This window comes from Cornus florida, unplaced genomic scaffold (genome assembly GCF_030987335.1).
Source record: "Cornus florida cultivar Cherokee Brave unplaced genomic scaffold, ASM3098733v1 CherokeeBrave_3.0.0_Hap2_Chr08, whole genome shotgun sequence".
Lineage (NCBI taxonomy): Eukaryota > Viridiplantae > Streptophyta > Magnoliopsida > Cornales > Cornaceae > Cornus > Cornus florida.
In genome coordinates this window covers 30,992,218-31,019,745 of record NW_026775578.1, presented here as the reverse complement: position 1 = coordinate 31,019,745, position 27,528 = coordinate 30,992,218, and the positions used below count along the sequence as shown (strand labels likewise).

The window sequence follows — 27,528 nt, the reverse complement described above, 5'->3', positions numbered from 1 at the left end:
TGGGTCTTCAATATAGGCTAATTTTTAGGGATTTTATTTTTATTCTGATTTTATTTTATTTTATTTTATTCTCTTTATTTTGATTTTATTTTATTCTCTTTTCCATATTTGTAATTTTCCGCTTGTATATAATGATAGTCAGGCTCTCAAATTGAGTACGCCAATTTTACCAAGTTACTTTTCCTAGTAATCTAGGAATAATATCATTTTTCTTCTTTCTTAACTTCGTCAAACCTCAAGATAGATCCAAAAGGTGACAAGATTAGGGATAACTAACTTATAAGATAATTCTAGTCCTATGAAACAAAGCACCATGCTGCACAAGAAAAGACATTTGCAGGTCCATGAACACAAACAGACACCAACACACACACACACACACACACACACAAAAGAAGAAGATCAGGGAAGACAAAACAGTCTTAATCTGACCCTATAACGGTAGCGTATTTCATTTTCACTTCTTTTTATGACTTTCTTGGCACCACTTGACTCAGCAGGACTAATTAAAAATGGAACCATGGCAGAAACATTTGTCAACAACTGCAAACCAAGTGATGAGGTCGCGCTACTCAACTTCAGAACACTAGTTTATGCCCCTACCAAAAACAATCATCTATGAGTTTCCTTAGTGTTTCTTGTAATTTAGAGTGTGACTAAAGAAAGACAAAGCAAAAGATATGGAGAAAAAAAGTGAGTGTTTATTTCATGCAATCCCAATTTCACTGAATTTCATTACATTTTCAATTGACCTTTCATAAAGACAGAAAAAAATGAGATGGGAATGTAATTTCTGTATTTCTATAAGACAATACTCTTCGCTTGTTCAAATAATAACCACAACAAAATGCCAATAATAGTGTCTCTAACTAAATTCTTGAGAAGGGTATCAACCCAGCTGTCAGAGCCATCCATTGGCTTCTTCCCGGCTAGGTCCCGAAACCGCAAGTCTCCCAGATCTGATACTAGTGCATAAATCACTCCGTTCATGTGTGCCTTTCCGATAACGCCTACCACTGTGTTACTCTTATTCACAGCTTTGCACCACTTCAGAGACCACGCAAGATACTGAAACAAAAGCAGCATGTTACTCAGCACAATCGGCCAATTTTAGGTGACGCTGAAGTAGACTATAAAAGCAGCATAACTTATCCAACTATCTTCATAAATTGATAAGCAGCTACATTGCATTGCATCATGACAACAACAAAAAAAAAAAAACATTTTAATTTGAAAATATAAAATATATAATCAATGAAATGTAATTGTCGAGTTGAAATCGAGAAGAATTTAGGTTTCTAGTGAATTTTCTGGAAGGACTTACTGTGTCACGCTCGACTATAAGGGGCTGCAGCAATGATGGATATGAAAAGCTTAGCTGCTTGTAGAGCTGGAAGTTGCCATCGTCACTACTTGATTCCTGCAACAGAACAAGAAGAGTGAGATCTTAGAACATCATAATTTTTTTATCTAGATATAAGCAATATAGAAATTGTCATGACATTGTCTATTGAAGTCATCAAAACACAAACACACAAGCACCACAGCATGTGCGCGTGTAGAGACTGGTAAGTAATAATCAGATTTAAACACCAGAGAGATTAAGCAGGATGATATTTTCACATGCAAATTCGGTTTCCCCAGAAATTTACTAACCGTCTGACAAATTTTCTATAAAAAATGTTTTAGCATATATGGGGAAACCTCTCTCCAGTCTCAACAGATAGCAACTGCACTTCTAAAATGTTTTGCTGAAAGTTTCAAATATATGGATGACAAAAAAATATATGAACAAATTTCCCGTATATAGCTTAAATGAAAATATAATATGATAAGGGAACCTTCAATTTGCTCTTGGACAGATCAGATGACGATGATATTCCACGTAGAACAGAGATCACTAGACTAAATTTATCATTCCATGTTAGAGAATTCCAAGCCCTTTCAAGCTGCAAGAAAAGATTATGCAGAAATTATATACACTATTCACTCGTTATGTATCACAATTATATAGGAATAAATTATTCGGCCTCCAAGTTAAAGTTGAAACAAAAATTCAATCACAAAATCCACAAATCCACAAATATCAATCCAATAAAACCAAAACATGGAGTTTATGATCTAAATATAAAGTATTAATCTCAATTGATCACATTGCTCCTTATATTACACAAAGCTAAATGCGCATACAGTAATTTCAATTGGACGATCCCCCAAAACTATTTGAGCACCAATTTCTTCAGATGCCTTCCGAGCAGCACGGAACTGCATATTAAGGGAACAGTTTTCATGACTTAAGATGGTGAACACATGTATAGTTCTACATGTCATCAATATAGGTGAGGTTTTATTCTTTTTGCAAGTGAGTTACCTCATCCCCAAAAGGACGGTTGACATCCGAAGATATCTTCGAAGAGAAAACTGCCAACAGTAGGCGTAATGCTAGAGCAGTTTGACCCCCTGTATTACAGAAGTAGAATAGTTAATGTGCTTTAAATGCACACAGTGAAACATGCATAGAACTTATACTTACCCAAGTTTATGCTACGATTGACGGCACCAAAAAAGCCAGTCCCACTTAAAGAGAACATATTTGACCTCAACTGTTGGCTAGAATCGGCGTCATTGGAAGTATACATAATCCCAGCTCTGAAAATGAACTCTGTGATAATTGAAGTTAAGCTATGGATTGAAGATAAACCAACATGTATAGCAATCATCAGATCTCTCACTGATTCTTTTTAGCAGAACCACTCTTTAAAACAAATTCAGAAATTTAAATATTTACATTAAATTTTCTTGCACTTTAAAATATTCAGTCTATCTAATTTTATGATTTTAGCCCAGATAGCAAAAAAACTCAGAGGCAACATGTGTTCCTCCATTCCCCCTCCGGTTCTGTTTGTGTTCGATTCTTTTTCCCCCCTTCATTTTCACTCTGATGATAATTCCAAAATTACCCCGCACATTAACAATTAATATCCAAGTTAATGCACCTCATGATCACTTGATACACAACTTGTAAAAAAAAATTCAACATATTGTTTTCAATCTTTAATAGCTCGGTCGACACGATATCATCTCATCAAAATCTATTCGTCAATTTTTGAACATTTACGAAAGAATCTCTCATTATGTAACTATTGTACATATTATATTTCCCTACAGTACTCTAACAATTATTGTACATATTTCTCTAGAGTACTCTAATAGTTTTTGGAATATTTGTATATTTCTGGCTAACAAATTGTAAGAAGATTTATTTCCTATTCTATTTGGGGAGCTCTTCTATATATAGACATACAATAGGATTGTTATCCATGTCTAGCTACTAGTAACATAAGAGTGTTTCTCTTTAGCGTCCAACCAATTTTGCAGCATCAATACAATTATATTTTGACAATTTTGCAAGTAGATCTCATCTAATGGATTCTTACCTAATGGACTCGAATGTTCCAACTTCTCAACTCTTTTTTACAACCGTAACTTCTTTTCTATCATAAATTTCATACTTTTCTTAGTAATTTGAGGAAGGACAAAATTATTCCGTTGTGGTGGATTACTTCAAATCCGTATCTACAATAAAACAAGTATCTATTGTTACATTGTTCAATAATGAGATAAATTTCAATTGGAATAATGACTTTTCTAAATTTTTGATAAAAATATATAATTGTCACCACAAAAATTTACGTTGATAAAATAAATAATAATAATTGAAAGGGGAGTATGAACAACTTTTAATTAAAATATCAATTAAAATTAAAATTATCTTCTTTATATAGACAATGATAAGTCCAGTCCTTTGTACCACAAGTCTAAGGGGAATTTTCCTTTCAACTAAAAAAAGGCACGTGGATTAAGCAAGCACAAAAATACCAAACACCTTGAAAAACTTCAATCAATTAATATGATTCAACTGTCTTTTTTTTAATTAAGCAACCACAAAAATATCAAACACCTTGAAAAACTTCAATCAATTAATATATTTCAACTATGCCAATATATATATATATTATTCAACTAAAACCTCTAAGCAAACACAAACTTGCCTGCTTCTGCATAACTCCACAACAACACTGTCAGGCTTCACAGCCCGCACCAGCCGTTCGACTTGATCGGCTGATTCGTCGGAGATATGAGTCGTCCCGATTAACCAAATTGCCTCCGGCTCCACAAAACCAGATTGGGTTCGCCATACCGGCACAGGACCGAATTGGCTCTTTCTGATAAGCACTAAACTACCATTATCGGCCAAATCGAGCAAATCGGGATGGGTTTGAGCGATTGAAGCTCGAGAGACGCTGAAAATTTCGGATTTGAAGTCAAAATCTGGTGGTGGAGGGTTGATTGAAACCCTCAGGGTCTTTAAAGGTCTGGTTGCAAGGAGCTTGGAAGTGTGAAATTTGAATGAAAATGGGTGTAGATTAGGGTTAGAGAAAATTGGGAATAGAGATGATAGGATTTTCATGGAGAGAGAGAGTGTGTAGTGAGCTCTTTGTTACTGTCAACTATTTTTGGTAGTTCGTGTGTTCGTTATTCAGATAACGTAACTTGAAATTAACGGCAAAGCAAAAATGTGAATCTCTTGAGAGTGTGTGTGTGTGAGGGACTGCACCACATCTGGTGGTCACCTGTACTTTAGTCAAACTAAGTGGGACTTTAGGGAGAGTGTGTCTAAATTTTTGTTCTTTATTCTGATAAAATCCGCAAGCTTTTATTTTAAATATATATATATATATATTATAAATAGATACTTTAAGCATAAATAGAACGCTGATAGTAAAAACAGCATTAGTGTAACTTAGGCCCAAACTTGGACTGGGGCCAGTTTTTGAATCCATCCAAGAGAGAGATGACCCAATTGCACTGTAGCATTATTTTTTCTTGCAAAATAATAATAATAATAATAATAATAATAATAATAAATTATGATACATATCACCAAAATTTCTAATGAAATTGCACTTAATTGAATTAAACTGTTAGAACGATCCACAACAAGTTCATATGTGTCATAGAGGCAAAGAATATACATTTTTTTTTATTGTTGACCACTACAACTCTAGTTACAATAAGTTTTTTCTCACAACAATTATTTAATAAAAATATGTAATGTATCATAAAGCTCTCAATGTAGGGCCTGTGTCATAGATTACAAAGTATGATCACCAATTCAAGTCACCTGAAAAATCAACAGCAAATGCACATATTCTTATGAACTACAGAATAAGTAAATCACTGCCAACACCTGGCAAAAAAAAGAGCTCAATCACTTGCAGCCAACAATTGTCATAAGTTGACATTGTTTTGCCAAAAGACTATCTAAAACAAGTTTAAGGGACCCGAAGATGGGTTGGCAGCAACCACAAGTGCTGGTATACAACGGGAGAAAGAACAGTAGGAAATTTCCCGGCAAAATAACAAGCAAAAAAAATGCGGCAGAAAATGTAGGAGAAAAAATTCCAGCTCCTTGAATTTCCGATTCAACATGTTTGTAACCCTACTAATTGTGTTTTCCATCATGGAACTGAGCATTTTTTGATGACTTGAAAGTTTCTAAAAATTCTTTAGCCTTGCTTATTTCTTGCTTCTGCCTTGCATTGTCCCATTTGTGCTCAGCAGCCAGAATCTGGATTACGCGTGGCAATGCCCGGCTTGCTGCATCAGTGTCAAGGAAAGCAAGCCGACATCTCCTGGAGATGAAATCTATTGCAGATTCGCAGTACTCGTTCCGAGCACAGTATGCAACCTCAGCTTCAAGAAAGGGGTATCCATGTGCAAGTCGCTTCCCCAAATGTTCATTCTGGAAATTAGAAAAACAGAATTTAAATGTAAATTGACAGAAACCACAAAAAATGCTTTCATCAGAGAAACAATTTCATCATAAATATTACTTTGACCTAGAAGATCATCAGATATCATGGTCAAGTTAAAAACCTAACCAGGCATCCCAAACTTGCTCATTGGACGTCACATTAAGGCAAAAGCAATTCGGGCTTTGGATATACAATTGATATAGTTAAGAGTCCATTGAAATGAGCCAACCATTGGGTTTTTATGACATTGAAATGAGACTATTAGCCTGTTATTTAAACTTGTTTGAACTTAGGTACAGGACCTCATTTCTATTTCCCTTCGGTGATTATGGATTACTTATTAAGCAATCGAGTTTCAACTTGATTGTTCAACCGCTGGATAAAACAGTAGATTGGATCCAGCTATAGTTGAGCACTATTAAGCTTATTTTGAGCACTATTAACCTTATTTTTTTAACAATTGAGCAATTGTTGAGGTTCAATAGGTGGGGGAGTTCATCCAGACATGATTTCATCAAAAAAAGACCAGAGAAATTCAACAATAACGGAAAATAAAAAGGTGTGTAGTGATCATCCGTTATCTGAAATGTAAATCAAAATAGAAGTATAATAGCCAGATGCTATCATTCCATTATCACTTATTGACTAGTGATTTGAATTTTCAGAAATACTCTGGAGTCTGGACAGAAAGCTCCTCACATATCCACATTGCCAGGAGAGCGATGAGCAAGGTTATCTAATATGCTGCATCCATATTTCTATCACTAAGCAAATCCATCTATTAACTAAGTGCTGAAGGCTGAGAAAAACAGATTGTACAACTTCATATCATCAGTTTTGAAAAAATAATTCCAAATAGAAAAACAAAAACAACATTGCATATGCATAAAAACAATGCACCATTTCATTTTCCTGCATGTAAGCATCCCATATCAAAAAGTTTCCAAAAATAACGATTGAAATAACACCATATAGATCTAAAAGTGCAATTTAAGCATATTGTTATGGATGGTACTATTCCTTTAGTTACAGATCTTTGACATAATATAGTTGAAGTACAGAAACGCCAAGTGTCAAAATTGTTGCACAACTCAGGATATAACTTTTAGAAGAATATCATATGGAATGCACATAAACTACAGTACAAGAACTAAGTAAAATATATTGTAGAAAACAAAAAGGCTGAATGAATTATAAGTGAGCAAGTAAAAAACCTGAGCTATAGCAGCCACTCTTTCAGCCATAGTACCATATGCGCGAGACAAATGCTTTGCCACAGCAGTGTCCATTACTCCAGGGACAACTTTGCCACTATATGTTTTCTTCATGCGTATATATTGTTGGGCTAGTACTGTGAAAGATGCAGGATCCCATCCATCGCCACCAACAAGTCGCAGGTTGTTGGTTAAACATTTATTGGGTGCACTCAAATTTCCAGACTTTATAGCTGCATCAACAGCATCTTCTGCCATACTGAAACAGGTTGTAGTAAGCACCACAGTCAATTACAGAAAAGAAAAGCTTAATGAGGATAGATTAAACTGCTAAAGATAAAGATACCCCAGTTTTATTGTTTATTTATTTATAAATAAAGCTCATTAAAAGTGGCTCAATAGTGTTGGGTCAGAATCTTTTTTCGACTCTGATATTAATTTGTCATATGGAAGGGACAATTAAAGAAAATATAGCTCAAAAATACATAACTAAGTACACTGACAGCATTGTACAATAGCATCAACCATAAACTCGTGCATGTTATTGTTCTCAGTTGCCAGTGAAGGACGCAAGTTCAAATGAGTAACAGAAAACTGCAGATCACCCGAGATCAAATTACCTTCTATATGTTGTCCACTTTCCACCTGTAATTGTGACTAATCCGGGGTAATCTTCACATACAACATGATCTCTGGAAATGCTCTCAGTGTTCTTTGCTTTAGGATCCGTAGCCAATGGGCGAATACCACTCCAAGCAGAGAGAACATCTGTGCGCCGTACCTAAATTATCCTGTCATACTTTAGAATACAAAAGAAAACTGAACAAATGTACTAAATAAGAAGAAAAGAAACGAAAAAGATAAATATATTAAGTCTTCTAAAATGCTGCGTAATGCTTGTAAAAGTAAACGCATCAACATAGATAGACATGTTGAGGAAACAGGGGAGTCTCAAAGAACAAGTTAGCTGAAAAACGTGTTCCTTTGCAGTGACCTCTTAAGATGTGAGAGAAAAATATAGATCATCGACTATTTTTGCTACAGCATGACCATGTAAGAAAATGTCTATCAACATGAAAGACCAAATATTTATGTTGGACTTCACACCTAGAGCACAAACTGATCTATCAAGCAAACTAAGTCATAAATTTAATAGTGGATCGTTTCAACTAAACATGAGATAAGACGAGAAAATATGGAAGGAGCAACCCAAAATGAACAAATAACAAGATATTTCTTCTGCATCTTCTGTGACTTGAAACTGTGAATTCAGCACAAATATCTGGTAATGCTTCTATGATTTATTGACTTGCATCACTAAGAATATTTAAGTTTTTAAAGGTAAGTGCTGAAAAACAAAGCTAGCTTATAAGCATGGCAGAATTATATGATCCATTTTACAATGGCATTTCAACATCATTGATAGATTAGTGTTCCAATGGGCATTTCACTTGATCACAACAGTTGAAAAAACATCTTCAATATTCGCCAGCAAGTTCCATTATGGTATGGGATCAAAAAGTGAATGCTATAGCATGGAACAGCATAATACACACAAACAACAGTTGTGCACCAAAAGTAGCATGAAACATCAAAATAAGATTTCAAAAGTAGTGCTACAAAATGCTAATAAAAGCTTACATAATTTAAGAAAAAGAATTTTATATGCAGTGAAAACAAAGCTGCGGTAAGCACACACAAAACTACCAATCTTTTCGGTGAATCCACAAACCTTAACATTAAGGTAGTCAGAGATGGCATCCAGTATAAATTGAATTTCGTCCTCATGTGGTTCTGGTAGAAATGTAATGGGGGTGTTGGAATCTGTGGTGCCAGCAACTGTTCTACCCAACCATGGCAACATGAAAACAACACGTCCATCCTTAGTTTTGGGAACAATTAAGCCCATTCCTTCAGGAGAATAGTAATCAGGGAGCACGATATGTACGCCACTGCTAGGACAAATCATCGATTTTGCATCTTTGTCTGCCATTTTCCTCACAGAATCACAAAATGGCCCAGCTGCGTTAACAACCACCCTTGCATATGTATCGAACTCTTTGCCTGTATACTTTGACAAACAGTGAGGATCATAAAAAGCATAACTCGTCACATGAGTTATTCATAGGTACAAAAGGTTCTACCCATTAAACATTTGAAAAATGGAATAAAGAAAAATTGCTTTTCTGCATGTGTGCGTGTGTATAAGTGAGAGAAATGACTTGGTCACATAAGAACCAAATAAGTATGAAAGGAGAGACTACTTCTTTATTGTTTTATAAAATAAATGCACAAAAAATCCTATTATGTTCACATTTCTCATAATTGCAAAAGCATGAAATGGAATGGTCCATGAAATCATAATGCCGAAAAAAAAATTGACGGTTGCAGTCTTTTTGCATCTCATATAGAGGTAAAAGAGCAGGGAAACAAATATTGAAAGCATAGAAAGAGGGGAGAAAAACAATATTTAAACAAGAAGTGCCTTCAGCTGATAATATGTAACAAAGCATACTGCATGTTCTACCTGATAGATTGTCTCGAATACGTGCACCAATTATCCTCTCACTAGCCTCATCCTTAAGAAAGGATATGACTTCCGCATGGTTAAGCACGGCTGCCCCTGCTAATGCAGCAGTGCATGCTAATCCAACATTAACTCGTGAGTCATTCATTTGTCCATCATAATAAACCACCGTTCCCTTCAAGTTTCTGTCTTTACCCTTCCTTGCTAGAGTCGGGAAGAGTTCAACAGATTCTTGTTCAGAATAATATCTGGACAAGTGCAGTAAGCGTGCTCCTGCGACCAGATCATAAAATTTCAAGCCCATCCAATAGTATATTACCTCAAACCAGCTAAAACAAGGCGTCATGCATGGCAAAGCATGGCTCAGGTGTGGAGCATTCTCAATAACTTGCTTACGCTCCTCGAGAGCATGGAAAACCAGCTTCAGCTGTCCATAATCTAAATTGAAAACTGCTTTCTCCAAGTAGCGAACTCCTAGAAAAGTTGATTTAAATGATTACAAAAGAAAAAAGAGTAAAATTAGTGAATCTAAACAAAAACAGCTAAACTAATAAAAGGTCACTACAAAAGAACAGAAATGCTATACACAACAAATAGCAGATGCAGAACATGTTTTGTATATTCATAAAGTTACTTTAACATTCAGGTGGGGCTTTTCATAGCCATTGCACTGCCACTATTGAATACAATATTTACAGCTTATGGAAACAAGTTAAAATTATCTGATGTTTTTAATTTAATTCATGCGTAATGCTTAACTAATCAATATATATAAGTTTGGAGCGACATCATACACAATTCCAAAGAAGTTACCAAGATAAAATATTCAAACAAGTAATTCACACATTGACAAGTTCAAGCCAAAAAATATAATTGAAAATGGTGTTCAACTGGTCATTTCAGTATAAAGAAGGCTAACTTAATTCACCTTCATCTCCCACAGTGAAGAGAATCTAATCCAATTCCACTATCCGAATATGGTAAACTCATTCAGTATTTTTTTATGGTACCAAATGAGATGGCCTTGTACTGCACTTCCCAAACAATCTCTCAGAGCACTTAGTGAAATCTCTAAATCATGGGTTTTGCAAATATAATCGGCTAATTGCATAATTGAATCGGACAAAAAAGCTAAAATTCTAATAATGATAATAATAATGCAAATACAATCAACTGATATATAACAAAAACATCTGAAATTGAATTCATAAAATCACAATTCGATAGCTATAAGTTAAATAAGCAAACAATAATTTATGTCTAGAAATCGAAACCCTAATCATCAGTTCACCAACATGTATACATACAGTAATTAGGACTATATAACATAATGTGCAAGCAAAAGCTGAGGTGTAAGCAAACAGCACACTTAGAATTGTGGAAGATACATAAATTCAAGCACACACCTCCATGAATTAGCTTCGTTGACCGCGATGATGTCCCGGAGGAGAAGTCCTCTCGTTCGACGAGGCCCACACGGAGCCCTCTCGTTGCGGCGTCGAGAGCGGCACCAGAGCCGGTGGCGCCTCCTCCAACAACGAGAATGTCGAGCGGGTTGGCCGGGCTAGCGCCGATTAGGGCCGACTCCTGGACCTCCCTCGGCGGGACGGTGGCGAATGGGTCGGCGATCTTCCTCCGGACATCGTCCAGTGGTGGCCCAAGTCGGTCGTTGGCCGAGACTGACGGGTCGCGGAGGCCAAGGTAACTGACGCCGGACAGGGCGGCGACGGCCGAGGCGGTGGCGCCAAGGAGGCGAAGGCGAAGGCGAAGGCGGATGAAGGTGGCCATGGTGATGAGAGAGAAAGAAGAGAGAGAGGGTGTTTGGAAAATGTAAAGTGAATTCTGTTACTTATTTGCATTGGGAATCGGATTTGCAAATTGGAATAACTTGTTTTCGCATTTCTTTTTTGAAGTCAGCAATCACGAGACTCATGACAATTTTAATGGGTTTCGTGACGAAGGAGTTAATTGTTGTTCATCTTCACCGTTAAAAGTTTTCATGGGGACATTTAATTAATATTCACTTCCTCTCAAAATAAATATTTACCATTCTATTTTTAGTTTTTCTAACATAAACGTCCCAATTGAAAAGTTACTGAATTATTTTTTATAATATTACCGATTTAATCTTCTTTTATTGAATTTATTAAAAGTAAAGCATCACATCTATTTGGTAACTATTTATTTGATAATTAAAGAGCAAATATCTATTATTATTGATCTACATCATATGTAAGGACAATGTGTGAAGATCTAAATATTATTTTAGACCTATACATATATTTGGTAATTTATTCTCTATTAAAATAATAAAAAAGGATAATACTTGTGAGAATGTACTACCAATAATAAATAAATATGTTTTTTTTTAATTACCAAATTAAATATGATAATTAATCATCAAACCTGATATGAAAATTGAATATATATATCTCAACATTTCTGATCTGGTAAATAGTCGATGAAGACTTATTTGGTGATTAAAGAAGACATATAAGATGGTGTACATCCTCGTCGGTGAGGACTTAAGTATTGTCCTCATAAAAATTACTAAAATACAACACCTTAAAATGTTAGATTTTTAAAAAGGAATATTAAATTTTGAGACTAATATATTGTCTTCTTTTAAATTTACGTAAATATTCTTGTAAATTTAATTACCAAATTGGATATGATAATTAATCACAAAACTTGATTTGGTAAATAAATATCTACTCCCACTATCACCGCTCACGGGTGTGAGGACTTAAGTATTGCCTTAATAAAAATTACTAAAATACATCATCTTAAAAAGTTAGATTTCTAAAAAGCAATATTTATTTTGGGACGAGTATAAATATCTACTCCCACCATCACCGCTCACGAGGGTGTGAGGACTTAAGTATTGCCTTAATAAAAATTACTAAAATACATCCTCTTAAAAGTTAGATTTCTAAAAAGCAATATTTATTTTGGGACGAGTATATTGTCTTCTTTTAAAATTACCTATATATTCTTGTAAATTTATATATATATTAATGAATGATTTTTTAATTTTTAAAGGGTAATGATAAAAAAAAAAAAATAGCACAGAGTATTTATTTTACTTTTACTTTATAAATAGGACAAAATTCAGACATACTATTTAATATGGAACATGGAGTATATTGTTGAATAAACTTACTCAGCTTTCTCATAAAAATTATTATTATTATTATTATTTTGTATCAAAATAATTGTTAGAATTCAAAATTTAATGTATTATATTTTTAATATTCTTAATTTATCCTCCTTGTTTTGAAGTTATAAAAATATGTGAACTCAGTTATATTTAAAAAATTATATACTAAAAAATAAAATAAAAAACATTAAAAATTAAACTCTAAAAAACTAGATTCCTAAAAAAGATAATTTTTTTTTAGAACAGATATTATTAAATATGAGTTTTTTTTTCTATTATTAAATATGAGTTTTTGTTTTTTTCTTCCTATTATTAAATATCAGTTTACGAGTTAGGAATTAGGATGTTTCAGACATTTTATACGTCCATGGCCGCCTTTTGTTCTAACAAAAGGGCCCACACCCACGTCTCAAGCATCTACGCCTGCATGGCTTATGACACCCCCACTTCATACATATATATATATATATATATATATATATATATATAATATTCCTCAGGTTTGGATATATTGGTTTAATATTCAACCTCAGCCATTTTTGTCATCACTCCTCTTCAGATTTGGTTTATCTCGTGGTATTTTTTTTTTGGGCAAATTCATAAAATATGATACCTAAATTACCCTCCATTACTTCATATACATTTTTACCATTAATTTGTTAGACATTTATTCCCTCACATAAAGATGAGAAGGCATGTCTCCATCATTTGCTTCTTCTGAATCTGGAAAACTCCGGCAATACATCCAATATATTCTGAGACTCCCAAATCTCCTCTCCGTTTGCTATCTTCTCACACACGTTTCAAATCATCCTCTTCTCCATTTGCTATCTTCTCAGACTCCCAAATATCCCAACTCCCTTTATATGCACATATATGTATATATGTATATACATATATACACACATTGTGATTCAATGGCGACAATTGATCTAAGAAGTGGGTTCTGCAAATCAAACACCAGCCCATAAATTTACCTTCGAATCACTCCCTCGACGTCATCGCATTCATCTCATCGCGTCCCCACTACGGCAACACCGCCACCAGCCGCCTTTTCTTCTCTAACATCTAAGAAGTGGGTTCCGCAAATCAAACACCGCCCAAAAAATTTATCAAATTTTTTTTTTTGTTCTGTTCATAACAAGGGTTTGAGAAAATTTTCTTGATTTGGGCTGTTTGTGAGTATAATTTCAGGGTTCGTTTTTGTTTCGGCCCCTTCGATTACTAAATTGTACAGAAAATTAGCGATTTTGGTTCTTCAACGCAGCCACCGTCTTCACCACCACTGCCACAAGGCAAACCAATCCGTTGGAATATTAATTTTTTTTCCAAAAATTGATTGGAATATGAATTTGGTTTAGATTGGTCCATGGATTTTATTGCTTTGGACTGTTTGGGAGACTAATTTCAATTTTGAGGGTCGTTTTTTGTTTCGTTCCCTTCGATTCCTAAATTGGTCGAAAAAAAAAATGAACCAATATATATAAATATATATTTATTTGGTTTGGTTTCTGGAGTTGGCAATTAAATTGATAAAGGGTAATATTGTCATTTCATATATCACCTGCACATGTCAGCATTGACATAAGTATGAAAATTAATAAAGTCAAGGTTATAATAATAAAAACATCTTCTCCATACTTTTTAAAGGGGGTGTGAGGGCAAAAAAAAGACTGAGATTTAATATGAAAACAGTAAGGGTGTGTTTGGATGAATTGATTCGGAGGATATCCCTCTCTATCCCTCATTTACTTTCTTTCCAATTTTGAGAAAATAGGAGAGAAATGACAGTGAACGTAAGTGGTATTTTGATAATACAAAAAATAACTTCCACAAATCAATATGTATAAAAATTATTCCATTCAAGTCCTAACATTGTGCTTACAAGAATTTGAAAGAGATCGATGGTTTAAGAACTTTGCTTAAAATTTTTGTTTTCAGGGTACCCATCTTTACCTCTTAAACTAGAACTAGATATAGAAAATTGATGTGTTAAATGCAACATACTCGGAGCATGAAAGAGGTGTGGTTTCTCAATTGAGAGTATAAATGTAGAGAGACCCATGGAAGGGATAATTGAAACTGGAACTCACATCCGGTTATTCCATGGAATCATGATGAAATTGGTTTCCTTATATGTTTGTTTTTCCTTTTTTCCCCTTTGCTTTTTCAGAATTGAGAGAATTTAGTCTATTTCTAGAATCTCTTTGAAGATAAATGACTACAGTACTATACTACTTTCAGTAATTGTGATAGAACATGTAGTAGATGCTAACGAAATGCTCCAGATTTAAATGAATACACAGTTGCAAAATCTGCTAAAAGTGCAGCAAAATAATTCTACATAAGAAATTGATGTCTTGTATATCAAAAACTGTTGCAAAATCTGAGGAGAATACTAATTAGGAAAAGGAAAATTAATAGGAGATACAGAAAAAAAAAAAAAAAAAAAAAAAAAAAAAAAAAAACCAGTTCAGTGGGAATTTTTTTTTTTTTTTTTTTTTTGTTAGATATCTTCAGCGCCTTGTTATGAAGAAACCACTTATTTTGACCAAAAAATAAAAGTATTTTTAGGGATATTACTTTAATTAATTCTTGATATATTTTGATTAAAAGTGTCCCTAAGAAATAAAAGAAAAATGAACAATGGAGGCTTTCTTTAAGGCGACATAAAATGGTTTGGGAGAATTAGGAACATTATGAAAGGGTAGGATAGTAATTTGATCATTATCCTTTCTTTTCTTTTCTCTCCTCTATTTTATCCAAAATAACTATCATTTCTTTTCTTTTCCCCCCTATCTATCCAAACATAAATAAAAATTATTACTATCATTTTTTTTTTTTTTCTTTTTCTCTCCTAACTAATACTATCATTTCTTTTATTTTCTCTCATATTTATTCAAACGCACCCTAAGTGCAAACTTGAAAGGTGGTGAGACCATTTAACCCAATAAAATAAAATTTGAGGGGGAGGGAAAGAAAGTATAGCATGGGATTGTTAGAATTCAAAACCGTTTATGTTGTATGTGTGGATTTATTTGTTTGTTTCCAACAAAAAAATATTAAATAAATAAAAAAATCTATTTGTTTGAGATTTAATCAAGCCAAGGAAAGAGAGAAATGAATTGACAGTTATACTTTTATAATCAAGACGGTTATTTGTTAATCTGTCGATGTATTAAAATTAAAATTAAAATATTAATAATGTGCGCGCCACCGATAGTTTAAGGTCATCAGTCAACTAGTGTATCATCACAATGTTGAGTTTAACTGGTCCTCTTATTGGTTGTTTGGCTTAGCAGGTGACTTGTGTGGTCGGTCGGTAGAATAGCAACCTCAACGATGAGATAATTTATGAACTAATATTTAGGCATGTTAGGTATGTCATTTTTGTTTTTGATTATAGTAGGAAATGGTAGAAGAAAATGTGTTTGGTAAAAATTATTTTCGTGAATAGTATTCAAAAATCAAAACATCAAGGGCTCAATATGTTTTAGGGCGTTGTGTTATTAGTCAATACCTAAATAATCCTTTTTTTGTAGGATTATTGTGATACCCCTCGGATTCGATACACGGGTTGATCAAGTCTGACCCAAGTCCGAGGGATATCAAACAATTAAAGTATTTTAAACGAACACAGATTACAAAAAAATGATTTAAGAAATAAAAGAATAAGCAGAAAGAAACTATAAAAGAAATCCTCAATATAAAAACCTTAAAATATTAATAACTTAAAATCCTACAATCCAAAATCTCCAATCTTTTAACAACTCAGGAATCCATCTCTAGTGGACCCCTAATATAAAAATCCCAAACTGAATCAAAGTAAAACTGAAGATAAAATCCAAGTTGAACATCTAGAAAGAGATCCTACATCGACGGAAGAATGAGTGACCGTCTCTGCTCCACACGAACAAACTCAAGCCTGGAACTGACGTACACCTGTAAAATAGGAGTGGGTCAGGCCCACGAACAAGTTCTATCCTACTGTAATCCAAGCAGAGACCCGATACGCATGTACATACTAAATAGTTCAACAATAACTAATAGTCTGTACATAAATATATATCCACACTACTGGACCCTCGCTAGACTATGAAGAGGGTCCCAACCTGAATAGAAGGCATCACACAAATCGCACCTGAGTGGGTATGAGTACCTAAGCCTAAACAGGGTATACCTCAATCCCCACAGTCAGCTACACGTCCAACTGCATATACGCATCCTAACCGTTGACTCTGAGACTCAAGCTCATGTCACAGTACCATAAAAATATATTTAAACTCCAATTCCATCCATCCACAAGAAATCCATTAAGTCGTTCGGCGTAGTCAACCGCACCGACTTACATACATATAAGGAGGATTTATTTAATAACCCGTACCCTCATTCCAAATAGGTAGGACTTAGCAACTTGTGCTGTCCAAACCTAGTATGTCACCGTCCCATACTGGTACATACAATCCAATCCATCCAACAGTTGATACCAAACATAAACAATGCACATAGCAACTGAACCGTAGTAAGCATAAATAGAGATATAGACTAACATGTTTACTCCAGTAATTGATAACCCAAAATCATAAGACATATCAATTAATACCATGATGAATATAAAATAAATATATAGGTTATCATATTCATCCCATATCTCCATTATAAATTATCATATTTCTGAGCAGGCAGATAATTCATCATTCTCGTCCACGAATCCATGACAAGTACAATAAACTTAACTATATTAATTATCATGCTTGTCACTATTAATAGCATCATAATAATCCATTTTCCATCCACAGAGAATATAAATTAAGTTCAGTAAAATTATAATTTCTCTGCACGATAATGAACAACTTCCGTCGATGCTTACTAATGTTTAAGCTATAAACACATATTGGTTTATTAAACTTTAATCCACTTTCACAAGTGTTAATTAGACTTAGAACATCTCAAAACACCCAAGTATAGCTTCCTATAGCTTCTGAAAAATCCAAAATCCGAGTTCCGTAGCCAAATTGGTCGCAGAATACGCAAAATTGGAAACCCGTGAAAGAGCTTACTCTTTCAAATGAAAGAGCCTGCTCTTTTAACCGAAAGAGCCTGCTCTTTCTTTGCTTAGAGCCTGCTCTTTGGTTGCAAAAAGCCTGCTCTTTGCTTCTATGAGCCGTCTCTTTGCAAACTTTAAGCGATTCTTCTTTGTTCTTCATACTTAGAGTTCTTAAGTGTCTAAATTAGATTCCAATGTGCTTCAAGAAATATTTTAATTCCCTATTCAATCAACACTATCCCTTAAACAGGAAGTACACAGAGAATTCACCAAATTCATACATCTCTGTAAGACACACAGAAATACTTTCACAGACTTTTAACATTTAATGCTCTGAGTTCAATTCTGTATTATTCTATTCTTGGAGACTTTAATCCTACTCTAAACCATTGCTAAACCGTCCATTACAGTCATAATTCTACTTAGAAAAACTTAGAAAATCAACCCCCAAGAAGCCACTTCACTGAAAACTGAAGACACCACAAACAAAACGTAGTAAAAACTGGAAAATAAAAGTAGAGCCGGCTCCCCAAATATTGGAGCCGCCTCCAATAGCCTTGGAGCCGGCTCCAATTGCCTAGGAATCGCCTCCACCTCAAGGAGAGTCGGCTCCAATCAAGGGAGAGCCGGTTCTCCCCCTCCTCTGCCTCGTGTTCTATTTTCCGGCCACGTTTAACCCTTCTACAGATCACCGTTTTGATTTCCAGAAATTTCTAAGTAATTCCCAGTAAATTCTAATGTTGGTTTAAGCCCTGATTATACTTACTAATATGGATTTAACCAAGCACAATGCAAGATCAGTTCCAAGCTTTAACAGTTTATCAAACCAAACCTAGGACTAACAGTTTGCGTCCTAGTAACAGATAGCCTATCTATTTTTTTTTGTTTTAAAATCATATAATAAACCTGGAACCAATTCAATATGCAAAGAACACGAGTATAAGGGAGAGAGTAAGGTTAGAACTTGCCTTTGAGATCTTTGTTCAAAATCTCTACGCCGTCTCTAAAGCTTTCCGACGATTCCCACTGCAAAACTACTATGTTGCTTCTCTATCTCTAGAAACGTGAATAGGGTTTTGTTTGTTTTCTAAAACCCTATACAGACATCTCACATATATTTATAGGGTTTAGTACTAAACCCTAGATTAATTCCAACCCTCCTAAAAATCCTCACCGACCCAAAGAAACCTAATAAAACCTACGTCGGCAACAACTGACTTTTAAAACAAAACCCTATTTAAAAATACAATTAAATTAAAATAATTACCGCTTAAATTAAATTAATCAAACCATTTTATTAAATTAGATTAAATCAATTAAACAGTTAAATTAAATCAAGTAAAGCATTTAATCCTAATTAAAAAAAATATAACTAAATGCAATCAAAACACAACCATGAAAACAATTAAACTAAAACAAGGTATAAACATAAAACCCAATAAACTCATAATGAAATTTAAATAAATTTTCAATTAAAACAAACCAATTCATAATTAAATAAATAAAAATATAATTTAAATAATAAAATAAATTCCAAACCTATCCTTTTTAAATTAGGGGTATTACATTCTTCCCCCCTAACGAAAGGAATTCCGTCCTCGAAATTCGCTCTTACCTTCTTCCCATAATTTAGGGAACTGTGAGCGAATCCATATCCTCGTCCTCATCCCAAACAAAACAACAAAAGTCCTAACCACAAACGAGTGTGTAGTACTCGTATCAAGTAAAACACGTCCATGTAAACTAGGAATTGGAAAACTTACCCACAATAGTTTGAGGTGCCTGTACATCCTGTGGCATGGGGTTGTACACCCTGCCGTAGTGCAACTGCTGTAGTGCCTGTCCCTGAGTCTGCGGTGGTGCCGGTAAAGCCAGATGTGTCTGTCCCTGAATTCGTGGAACCTGTGGAGCTGGTAGAGGTACTGGTGCCCTCTGCCCCTGCTGCACAAACTGTCCCTGTCCTTGCCCTTGTCCCTGACCTGCCTTAGGATACTGTCCGGAGGTATGACCATACTCTCCACAAGTGTAGCAACTTCCCTGAAAAGTACCAAATGGCCTCCTCTGCCGGTTAGCCGGTGGCTGACCCTGTTCTGCCTGTGGTCCCCCATTCTGCTGCCTCTGAATAGGCACCCCATTCCTATGAGTATCTGGACCACCTTTGTGCTTCTTCCAAGGTTGTTGTCCCTGGAACTCGCCCTTGTCATCCTGCCGATGTCCATTGTCATTCCCTTTTCCAGCTAGCTGATTAGCAGAGTCTTTATCCCCCCGCTTCTCACCACGAGTCTGTCTGAAATCCACGGTCAACTGATACTGCTGCAAAGCGGCGTCCACCACCTGAGCATAGGTAGTGTAGGCTGGACTTCCTGTGATAGCTCGCTCAATGGACCACATCAGTCCCTTGACAAAACTATTTCGTTTCTTTTCCTCTGTATCCACCTCCTCCGGTGCAAAGAGTGATAAACGCGTAAACTGTTGCTCATACTCTGCCACTGTCATATTCCCCTGTTCTAAATTGAGAAATTCGGTCTTCATAGCCGCCCTGACTGCATATGGAAAGTACTTCTCATCAAATCGAGTACTGAACTGCTCATAAGTCAAAGTCATCCTCTCCTCTGGGGTGGTAACTGACTCCCACCATTGCAGTGCATTCCCAACTAGCTTGAAGGTAGCAAGCATCTGCTTCTGAACCTCCGTGCACTGAACCAAACGAAGATGACGCTCAATGTCCTGTTTCCACTGATGAGCTGCCTTCGCATCAGTGGATCCCGAAAACAGAGGTGGACTCCCCTTTGTAAAAGAACTCTTAGTCGTTTCCCAAGTATTAACCTGAACCACTGGTGCTGGAACCGGTGCCTGCTGAACCGGTGGTTGATTCTGAAGTGCAGCTGTTACCCCAGCCTCTATAGCCCGAGCAACGAGGTCATTAAGGTGAGGAGGAATCTCTGGATATCTGACCTGATATGGAGTCTGCTGAACCTCCTCCTGCTCCTCCTGAAACTCAGGCAACTGCTGTTCCTTCTCCATCTGCTGACGCCGTAGGAGATACTGTTGCCTACGTGCCGCTCTCCTTTCCTTTCGAGTTCCTTGTACAGTCTGTCCTCTGTTATCCATCTGTTAACAAAGAAAGATAGACATCGGTACAATTCACTAGGACCGTAAGAATACAACGAATCCTAACCATAAACTCTAATCAAGAGATAACGCTATGCGAAAGACTTAAGACGAAACGTCCTAGAGACACTTGAACCTGGAGTGCTCTGATACCAACTGTGATACCCCTCGGATCCGAGACACGGGTTGATCAAGTCCGACCCAAGTCCGAGGGATATCAAACAATTAAAGTATTTTAAACGAACACAGATTACAAAAAAATGATTTAAGAAATAAAAGAATAAGCGGAAAGAAACTATAAAAGAAATCCTCAATATAAAAACCTTAAAATATTAATAACTTAAAATCCTACAATCCAAAATCTCCAATCTTTTAACAACTCGGGAATCCATCTCTAGTGGACCCCTAATATAAAAATCCCAAACTGAATCAAAGTAAAACTGAAGATAAAATCCAAGTCGAACATCTGGAAAGAGATCCTACATCGTCGGAAGAATGAGTGACCGTCTCTGCTCCACACGAACAAGCTCAAGCCTGGAACTGACGTACACCTGTAAAATAGGAGTGGGTCAGGCCCACGAACAAGTTCTATCCTACTGTAATCCAAGCAGAGACCCGATACGCATGTACATACTAAATAGTTCAACAATAGCTAATAGTCCGTACATAAATATATATCCACACTACTGGACCCTCGCTAGACTATGAAGAGGGTCTCAACCTGAATAGAAGGCATCACACACAATCGCACCTGAGTGGGTATGAGTACCTAAGCCTAAACAGGGTATACCTCAATCCCCACAGTCAGCTACACGTCCAACTGCATATACGCATCCTAACCGTTGACTCTGAGACTCAAGCTCATGTCACGGTACCATAAAAATATATTTAAACTCCAATTCCATCCATCCACAAGAAATCCATTAAGTCGTTCGGCGTAGTCAACCGCACCGACTTACATACATATAAGGAGGATTTATTTAATAACCCGTACCCTCATTCCAAATAGGTAGGACTTAGCAACTTGTGCTGTCCAAACCTAGTATGTCACCGTCCCATACCGGTACATACAATCCAATCCATCCAACAGTTGATACCAAACATAAACAATGCACATAGCAACTGAACCGTAATAAGCATAAATAGAGATATAGACTAACATGTTTACTCCAGTAATTGATAACCCAAAATCATAAGACATATCAATTAATACCATGATGAATATAAAATAAATATATAGGTTATCATATTCATCCCATATCTCCATTATAAATTATCATATTTCTGAGCAGGCAGATAATTCATCATTCTCGTCCACGAATCCATGACAAGTACAATAAACTTAACTATATTAATTATCATGCTTGTCACTATTAATAGCATTATAATAATCCATTTTCCATCCACAGAGAATATAAACTAAGTTCAGTAAAATTATAATTTCTCTGCACGATAATGAACAACTTCCGTCGATACTTACTAATGTTTAAGCTATAAACACATATTGGTTTATTAAACTTTAATCCACTCTCACAAGTGTTAATTAGACTTAGAACATCTCAAAACACCCAAGTATAGCTTCCTACAGCTTCTGAAAAATCCAAAATCCGAGTTCCGTAGCCAAATTGGTCGCAGAATACGCAAAATTGGAAGCCCGTGAAAGAGCCTACTCTTTCAAACGAAAGAGCCTGCTCTTTTAACCGAAAGAGCCTGCTCTTTCTTTGCTTAGAGCCTGCTCTTTGGTTGCAAAAAGCCTGCTCTTTGCTTCTATGAGCCGTCTCTTTGCAAACTTTAAGCGTTTCTTCTCTGTTCTTCATACTTAGAGTTCTTAAGTGTCTAAATTAGATTCCAATGTGCTTTAAGAAATATTTTAATTCCCTATTCAATCAACACTATCCCTTAAACAGGAAGTACACAGAGAATTCACCAAATTCATACATCTCTGTAAGACACACAGAAATACTTCCACAGACTTTTAACATTTAATGCTCTGAGTTCAATTCTGTATTATTCTGTTCTTGGAGACTTTAATCCTACTCTAAACCATTGCTAAACCGTCCATTACAGACATAATTCTACTTAGAAAAACTTAGAAAATCAACCCCCAAGAAGCCACTTCACTGAAAACTGAAGACACCACAAACAAAACGTAGTAAAAACTGGAAAATAAAAGTAGAGCCGGCTCCCCAAATATTGGAGCCGCCTCCAATAGCCTTGGAGCCGGCTCCAATTGCCTAGGAGCCGCCTCCACCTCAAGGAGAGCCGGCTCCAATCAAGGGAAAGCCGGTTCTCCCCCTCCTCTGCCTCGTGTTCTATTTTCCGGCTACGTTTAACCCTTCTACAGATCACCGTTTTGATTTCCAGAAATTTCTAAGTAATTCCCAGTAAATTCTAATGTTGGTTTAAGCCCTGATTATACTTACTAATATGGATTTAACCAAGCACAATGCAAGATCAGTTCCAAGCTTTAACAGTTTATCAAACCAAACCTAGGACAAACAGTTTGCGTCCTAGTAACAGATAGCCTATCTATTTTTTTTTGTTTTAAAATCATATAATAAACCTGGAACCAATTTAATATGCAAAGAACACGAGTATAAGGGAGTGAATAAGGTTAGAACTTGCCTTTGAGATCTTTGTTCAAAATCTCTACGCCGTCTCTAAAGCTTTCCGACGATTCCCACTGCAAAACTACTCTGTTGCTTCTCTATCTCTAGAGACGTGAATAGGGTTTTGTTTGTTTTCTAAAACCCTATACAGACATCTCACATATATTTATAGGGTTTAGTACCAAACCCTAGATTAATTCCAACCCTCCTAAAAATCCTCACCGACCCAAAGAAACCTAATAAAACCTACGTCGGCAACAACTGACTTTTAAAACAAAACCCTATTTTAAATTAAAATAATTACCACTTAAATGAAATTAATTAAACCATTTTATTAAATTAGATTAAATCAATTAAACAGTTAAATTAAATCAAGTAAAGCATTTAATCCTAATTAAAAAAAAAATAACTAAATGCAATCAAAACACAACCATGAAAACAATTAAACTAAAACAAGGTATAAACATAAAACCCAATAAACTCATAATGAAATTTAAATAAATTTTCAATTAAAACAAACCAATTCATAATTAAATAAATAAAAATATAATTTAAACAATAAAATAAATTCTAAACCTATCCTTTTTAAATTAGGCGATTACAATTATTTTTGGTATAAATCGGAATCATTTTTTGTAACAAAAAATTGTTTTGAAAAATTCAAAATTTGAAATATGAAAACGTGTTTGGTAATCTCTTGCGTTTCAAGAAATTAGAAAACAAAACGACAACAATAATGTTGCTATCATTTGAATATATATGCTTTGAATAGTTGTCTCAATTGAAGTTTAACAAAAAAAAATTAAAAAGTTATGTTTATCCCAAATAGTTTAATTCAATTATGGATATGGATTTAACAGTGTGTTTGTAGGCGGGTGTGTGTGAGCGTGTACAGGTGACACTAGTAGGCTACTACACTAGGCGAGCTCCACGTGCACAATCCCGCATCGTCTGGGTATGGATGGGGCAAGTGCTATATGTAAATTCAACACCCTTCTATGACACAACGCTTTTTAAAGTCGTGATAGTCATGAACCCATCAAAACTCCGAAATTAAGCGTGTTTTGTTTAACCTAGATTAGTACTAGGATGGGTGACCCCTAGGAAGTCTCTGGTCTGGGTGAGCCAAAAGCGGACAATATTGTGTCTGGACAGGATGATGATTGTTACAAATAGTATCAGAACATAACCTAACCGGAAGTGTGGCCAATAAAGACGTTGGGCCCAAAGGGGAGGTGGTCGTGGCGACCTTTTGGGCGAGTGTGTATGAGCATATACAGGTGGCACCGGTAGGCTACCACATTAGGCGAGTTACAGGTGCACAATCCCATATCGCCTGGGTGTAGACCCAGCTGGAAGTGCAGCTAACACATCCCCTGGGTGTGGACCCAGTGGGAAGTGTGGCCAACGATGACATTGGGCCCCAAATGGGGGGTAATTGTGGCGACCTTGTAGGCGGGTGTGTGTGAGCATATGCAAGTGGCACCAGTAGGCTACTACACTAGGCGAGCTATAAATACACAATCCCACATCGCCTAAGTGTGGATGGGGCAAGTGTTATGTGTAGATTTAACACCCTTTTATGACACAACGCGTTTTAAAGTTGTGATGACCATAAACCCATCAGAACTCCGGAGTTAAGTGTGCTTAACCTGGAGTAATACCAGGATGGGTGACCCCCTAAGAAGTCTTTGGTCTAGGTGAGACAAAAGCGGACAATATTGTGTCTAGACAGGGTGAGGGTTGTTACAGTTTGTCCCCAACTCAAATTTTGATTCTAATTTGCATAACAATCGTAGAAAATCATAAGGATACATAATAGTGAAATTTAGATTGGGTTGCATACAATCTAAAAAAACCATCCAAGTCTGTAATTCATGAATATTACAAAAATTGGGTTAAAAGTGCTTTTACTGTAATTTACAAGAAGGCACAAAGTTAAAAATGACAAAAAAAAGTGAGTTACAACTCTGTCCATAAAGTTAAAAATGAGAAGAGAAAATATTTTTTTGTACGAAACATACAGTTATAAAGACGTTGAGTAACACCAACTGAGTACCAAAATTGAACTTAACCATTCCATCAACGATGGAGAGTAGCACCAATTAACTGACAACATGCAAAACATCAACAACTAAGCATACTTGCAAAACCTTAAAAGAATTAAAGATATAAACTCAGCAACACACCATCGAAAGAGTAAAATTGAAGGTAGTTAGAATTAAGACCATAATGTATTTGTACCAAAAAATTTAATTAGACAAAATTATACGTTGTTTTATATTTATTTACCTTTTTTCAAATTTAGTGGCTACACATTAGCTACTCCACAAACCAACCAAGTTGTACCACATTTGAACTTAACAACAACGCATGAAAGTGACATCACAATTAGAATACAATCAATAATACCTTAATATTACTAAAATATACCAAATTTAAGCAATATTTTTTTACCTTTTTTCCAAACTTAGTGGCTACGCATTAGCTGCTCCACAAACCAACCAAGTTGTATTTACAATTAAACTCACCAACAAACACATGAAAGTGATATCACAATTATAATACAGTCAATATGTAACGACCCAAACTCGGGGGTCCGGATCGCTAACTGGGTCCTAACCCGACCCGGGATCACACAAGGGCAAAATGGTCAGTTGATGTGAAAAATATAGGATGGGAACGATACCATTTGAAAGGTGGCTCAAAAACATGTAAGTTAGGATAAAAAACGACCATATTTAAGTTTAAAACGAATAAGTTATGGATGTTTGAAGTTTAAACTAACATAAGTAGGGTCAGAACACATTGTGCTCGAGCACAATCATTTGTGCTCGAGCTCAACACTATACTCGAGCACAAAATTTTGTGCTCGAGCTCTAGGACCTGTAGAGAAAAGTTCTGGGAGCTACCCATCCAAAACTACCCCAATGTCCGAGCACAAAAGTTTGTGCTCGAGCTCATGACCCCAGTGCTTGAGCATAGAGCCCTTGTGCTCGAGCACAAGCAACCCTACAGAAACTGGTTCCCAACTAGGGCCCTGTGCTCAAACACAAAAGTTTGTGCTCAATCCCTGGCCTCAGAGAAATGACTCTGAGGCTATATTTTGGCCTTGGCTTCGTCCCTACAATGCTCCTTAAGTTACATAACAATCCCATATACAACGATAGTAATATGATTATACATTATAAGAGAATTCAAAATACACTTCCATGCTACAATACTTCCAAATATGGTTCATGAATACATTAGATTACAATTTAACACAATTCTAACTCAAAAGCGTTACAAAAATACATTTACTATAAGGGATAACAAAAGAAAGATCTTTCTAGTCTCGTTTATGCTTGTAGGGGAACATCATCCATTACTTCGCTTCCAAGTCCTAAAAATGTTTAAAATAAAGGGTGAACACCACCACTCAGTAGAGTATGCCTAAAGCATTAATCCTAAAGCCCCGTGAGCAAACACGTAAAGAAATGGAAGTCGAGACAAGGGGTCATGCATTTATGGGAAAAATAATGAAGATCATCATCAATACATGGCATTAGCAACAAAAGTATGTAATAACATAACCACATCCGCACACATACAAGTCCATCACAACACTGTTAATGTAATGAATACTTATGCCATATCCTTTCCCGAACCAATCCCAAAACCTCATCCTAAACACAATACACTTGCCTAGCCAATCCAACTCTCCGCACACAACCAAACCAATGCCCACAAACTCAAATGGCACAAGCCCACCGCTCGTCCACCATTTAACTCACCAAGTAGCTATCCCTGGCATAAGACCATCGCTATCACCATTTGGGGCCTAGTTACTGTAATATTAGAAACAAGACTACCGCTTGTCTTCCGTCCATCACAAACCTTCCTTAACCTAAATTTCATCCATCTCATATCACTCTTTCATCCACACAATCTCTACCCACCGCATGAGCTAAAATGCTTCCATGAATGCACCTAGCTATCATCAAATGAACATGTCATCCTCTAACATCAATACCACGTACACAACACAAAACTCAACAA

The 27,528-nt window shown here is 35.8% G+C and overlaps 2 protein-coding genes across 4 annotated transcripts; both read right to left on the bottom strand.

Annotated features, from left to right (window-relative positions):
• Positions 1 to 681: 681 nt before the first annotated feature.
• Positions 682 to 4,641, bottom strand: LOC132271095 (uncharacterized). 3 transcript variants are annotated; one of them, XM_059772359.1, is made up of 7 exons: positions 4,053 to 4,641; positions 2,534 to 2,649; positions 2,372 to 2,460; positions 2,191 to 2,265; positions 1,842 to 1,949; positions 1,325 to 1,420; positions 682 to 1,068 (listed from the first exon to the last, which is right to left on the bottom strand). In XM_059772359.1, the coding sequence occupies exons 1-7, from the start codon at positions 4,469 to 4,471 to the stop codon at positions 802 to 804; spliced, it is 1,170 nt and encodes a 389-aa protein (XP_059628342.1). In that variant the 5' UTR covers positions 4,472 to 4,641; the 3' UTR covers positions 682 to 801. The 3 variants fall into 3 exon arrangements, with proteins under 3 accessions (XP_059628342.1, XP_059628344.1, XP_059628343.1); XM_059772361.1 differs by having other exon boundaries at positions 2,534 to 2,662; positions 4,053 to 4,184; XM_059772360.1 differs by lacking the exon at positions 2,191 to 2,265 and having other exon boundaries at positions 4,053 to 4,639.
• A 438-nt stretch (positions 4,642 to 5,079) lies between these two features.
• On the bottom strand, positions 5,080 to 11,469 carry LOC132271094 (glycerol-3-phosphate dehydrogenase SDP6, mitochondrial). The gene is made up of 6 exons (XM_059772358.1): positions 10,967 to 11,469; positions 9,561 to 10,034; positions 8,766 to 9,097; positions 7,654 to 7,814; positions 7,034 to 7,292; positions 5,080 to 5,806 (listed from the first exon to the last, which is right to left on the bottom strand). The coding sequence occupies exons 1-6, from the start codon at positions 11,346 to 11,348 to the stop codon at positions 5,507 to 5,509; spliced, it is 1,908 nt and encodes a 635-aa protein (XP_059628341.1). The 5' UTR covers positions 11,349 to 11,469; the 3' UTR covers positions 5,080 to 5,506.
• Between the last annotated feature and the right edge of the window lie 16,059 nt (positions 11,470 to 27,528).

What these genes read in the sequence shown, in the direction of transcription:
- LOC132271095 (XM_059772359.1), bottom strand. Translation starts at nt 4,471, where the DNA reads ATGAAAATCCTATCATCTCTATTCCCAATTTTCTCTAACCCTAATCTA. An exon ending in GTGGAGTTATGCAGAAGCAG is followed by an intron (nt 2,650 to 4,052) that starts GCAAGTTTGTGT and finishes GTTCATTTTCAG; the next exon opens with AGCTGGGATTATGTATACTT. An exon ending in TGTCCAAGAGCAAATTGAAG is followed by an intron (nt 1,421 to 1,841) that starts GTTCCCTTATCA and finishes GTTCTGTTGCAG; the next exon opens with GAATCAAGTAGTGACGATGG.
- LOC132271094 (XM_059772358.1), bottom strand. Translation starts at nt 11,348, where the DNA reads ATGGCCACCTTCATCCGCCTTCGCCTTCGCCTTCGCCTCCTTGGCGCC. An exon ending in AACGAAGCTAATTCATGGAG is followed by an intron (nt 10,035 to 10,966) that starts GTGTGTGCTTGA and finishes CAACTTTTCTAG; the next exon opens with GAGTTCGCTACTTGGAGAAA. An exon ending in CTGACTACCTTAATGTTAAG is followed by an intron (nt 7,815 to 8,765) that starts GTTTGTGGATTC and finishes AGGATAATTTAG; the next exon opens with GTACGGCGCACAGATGTTCT.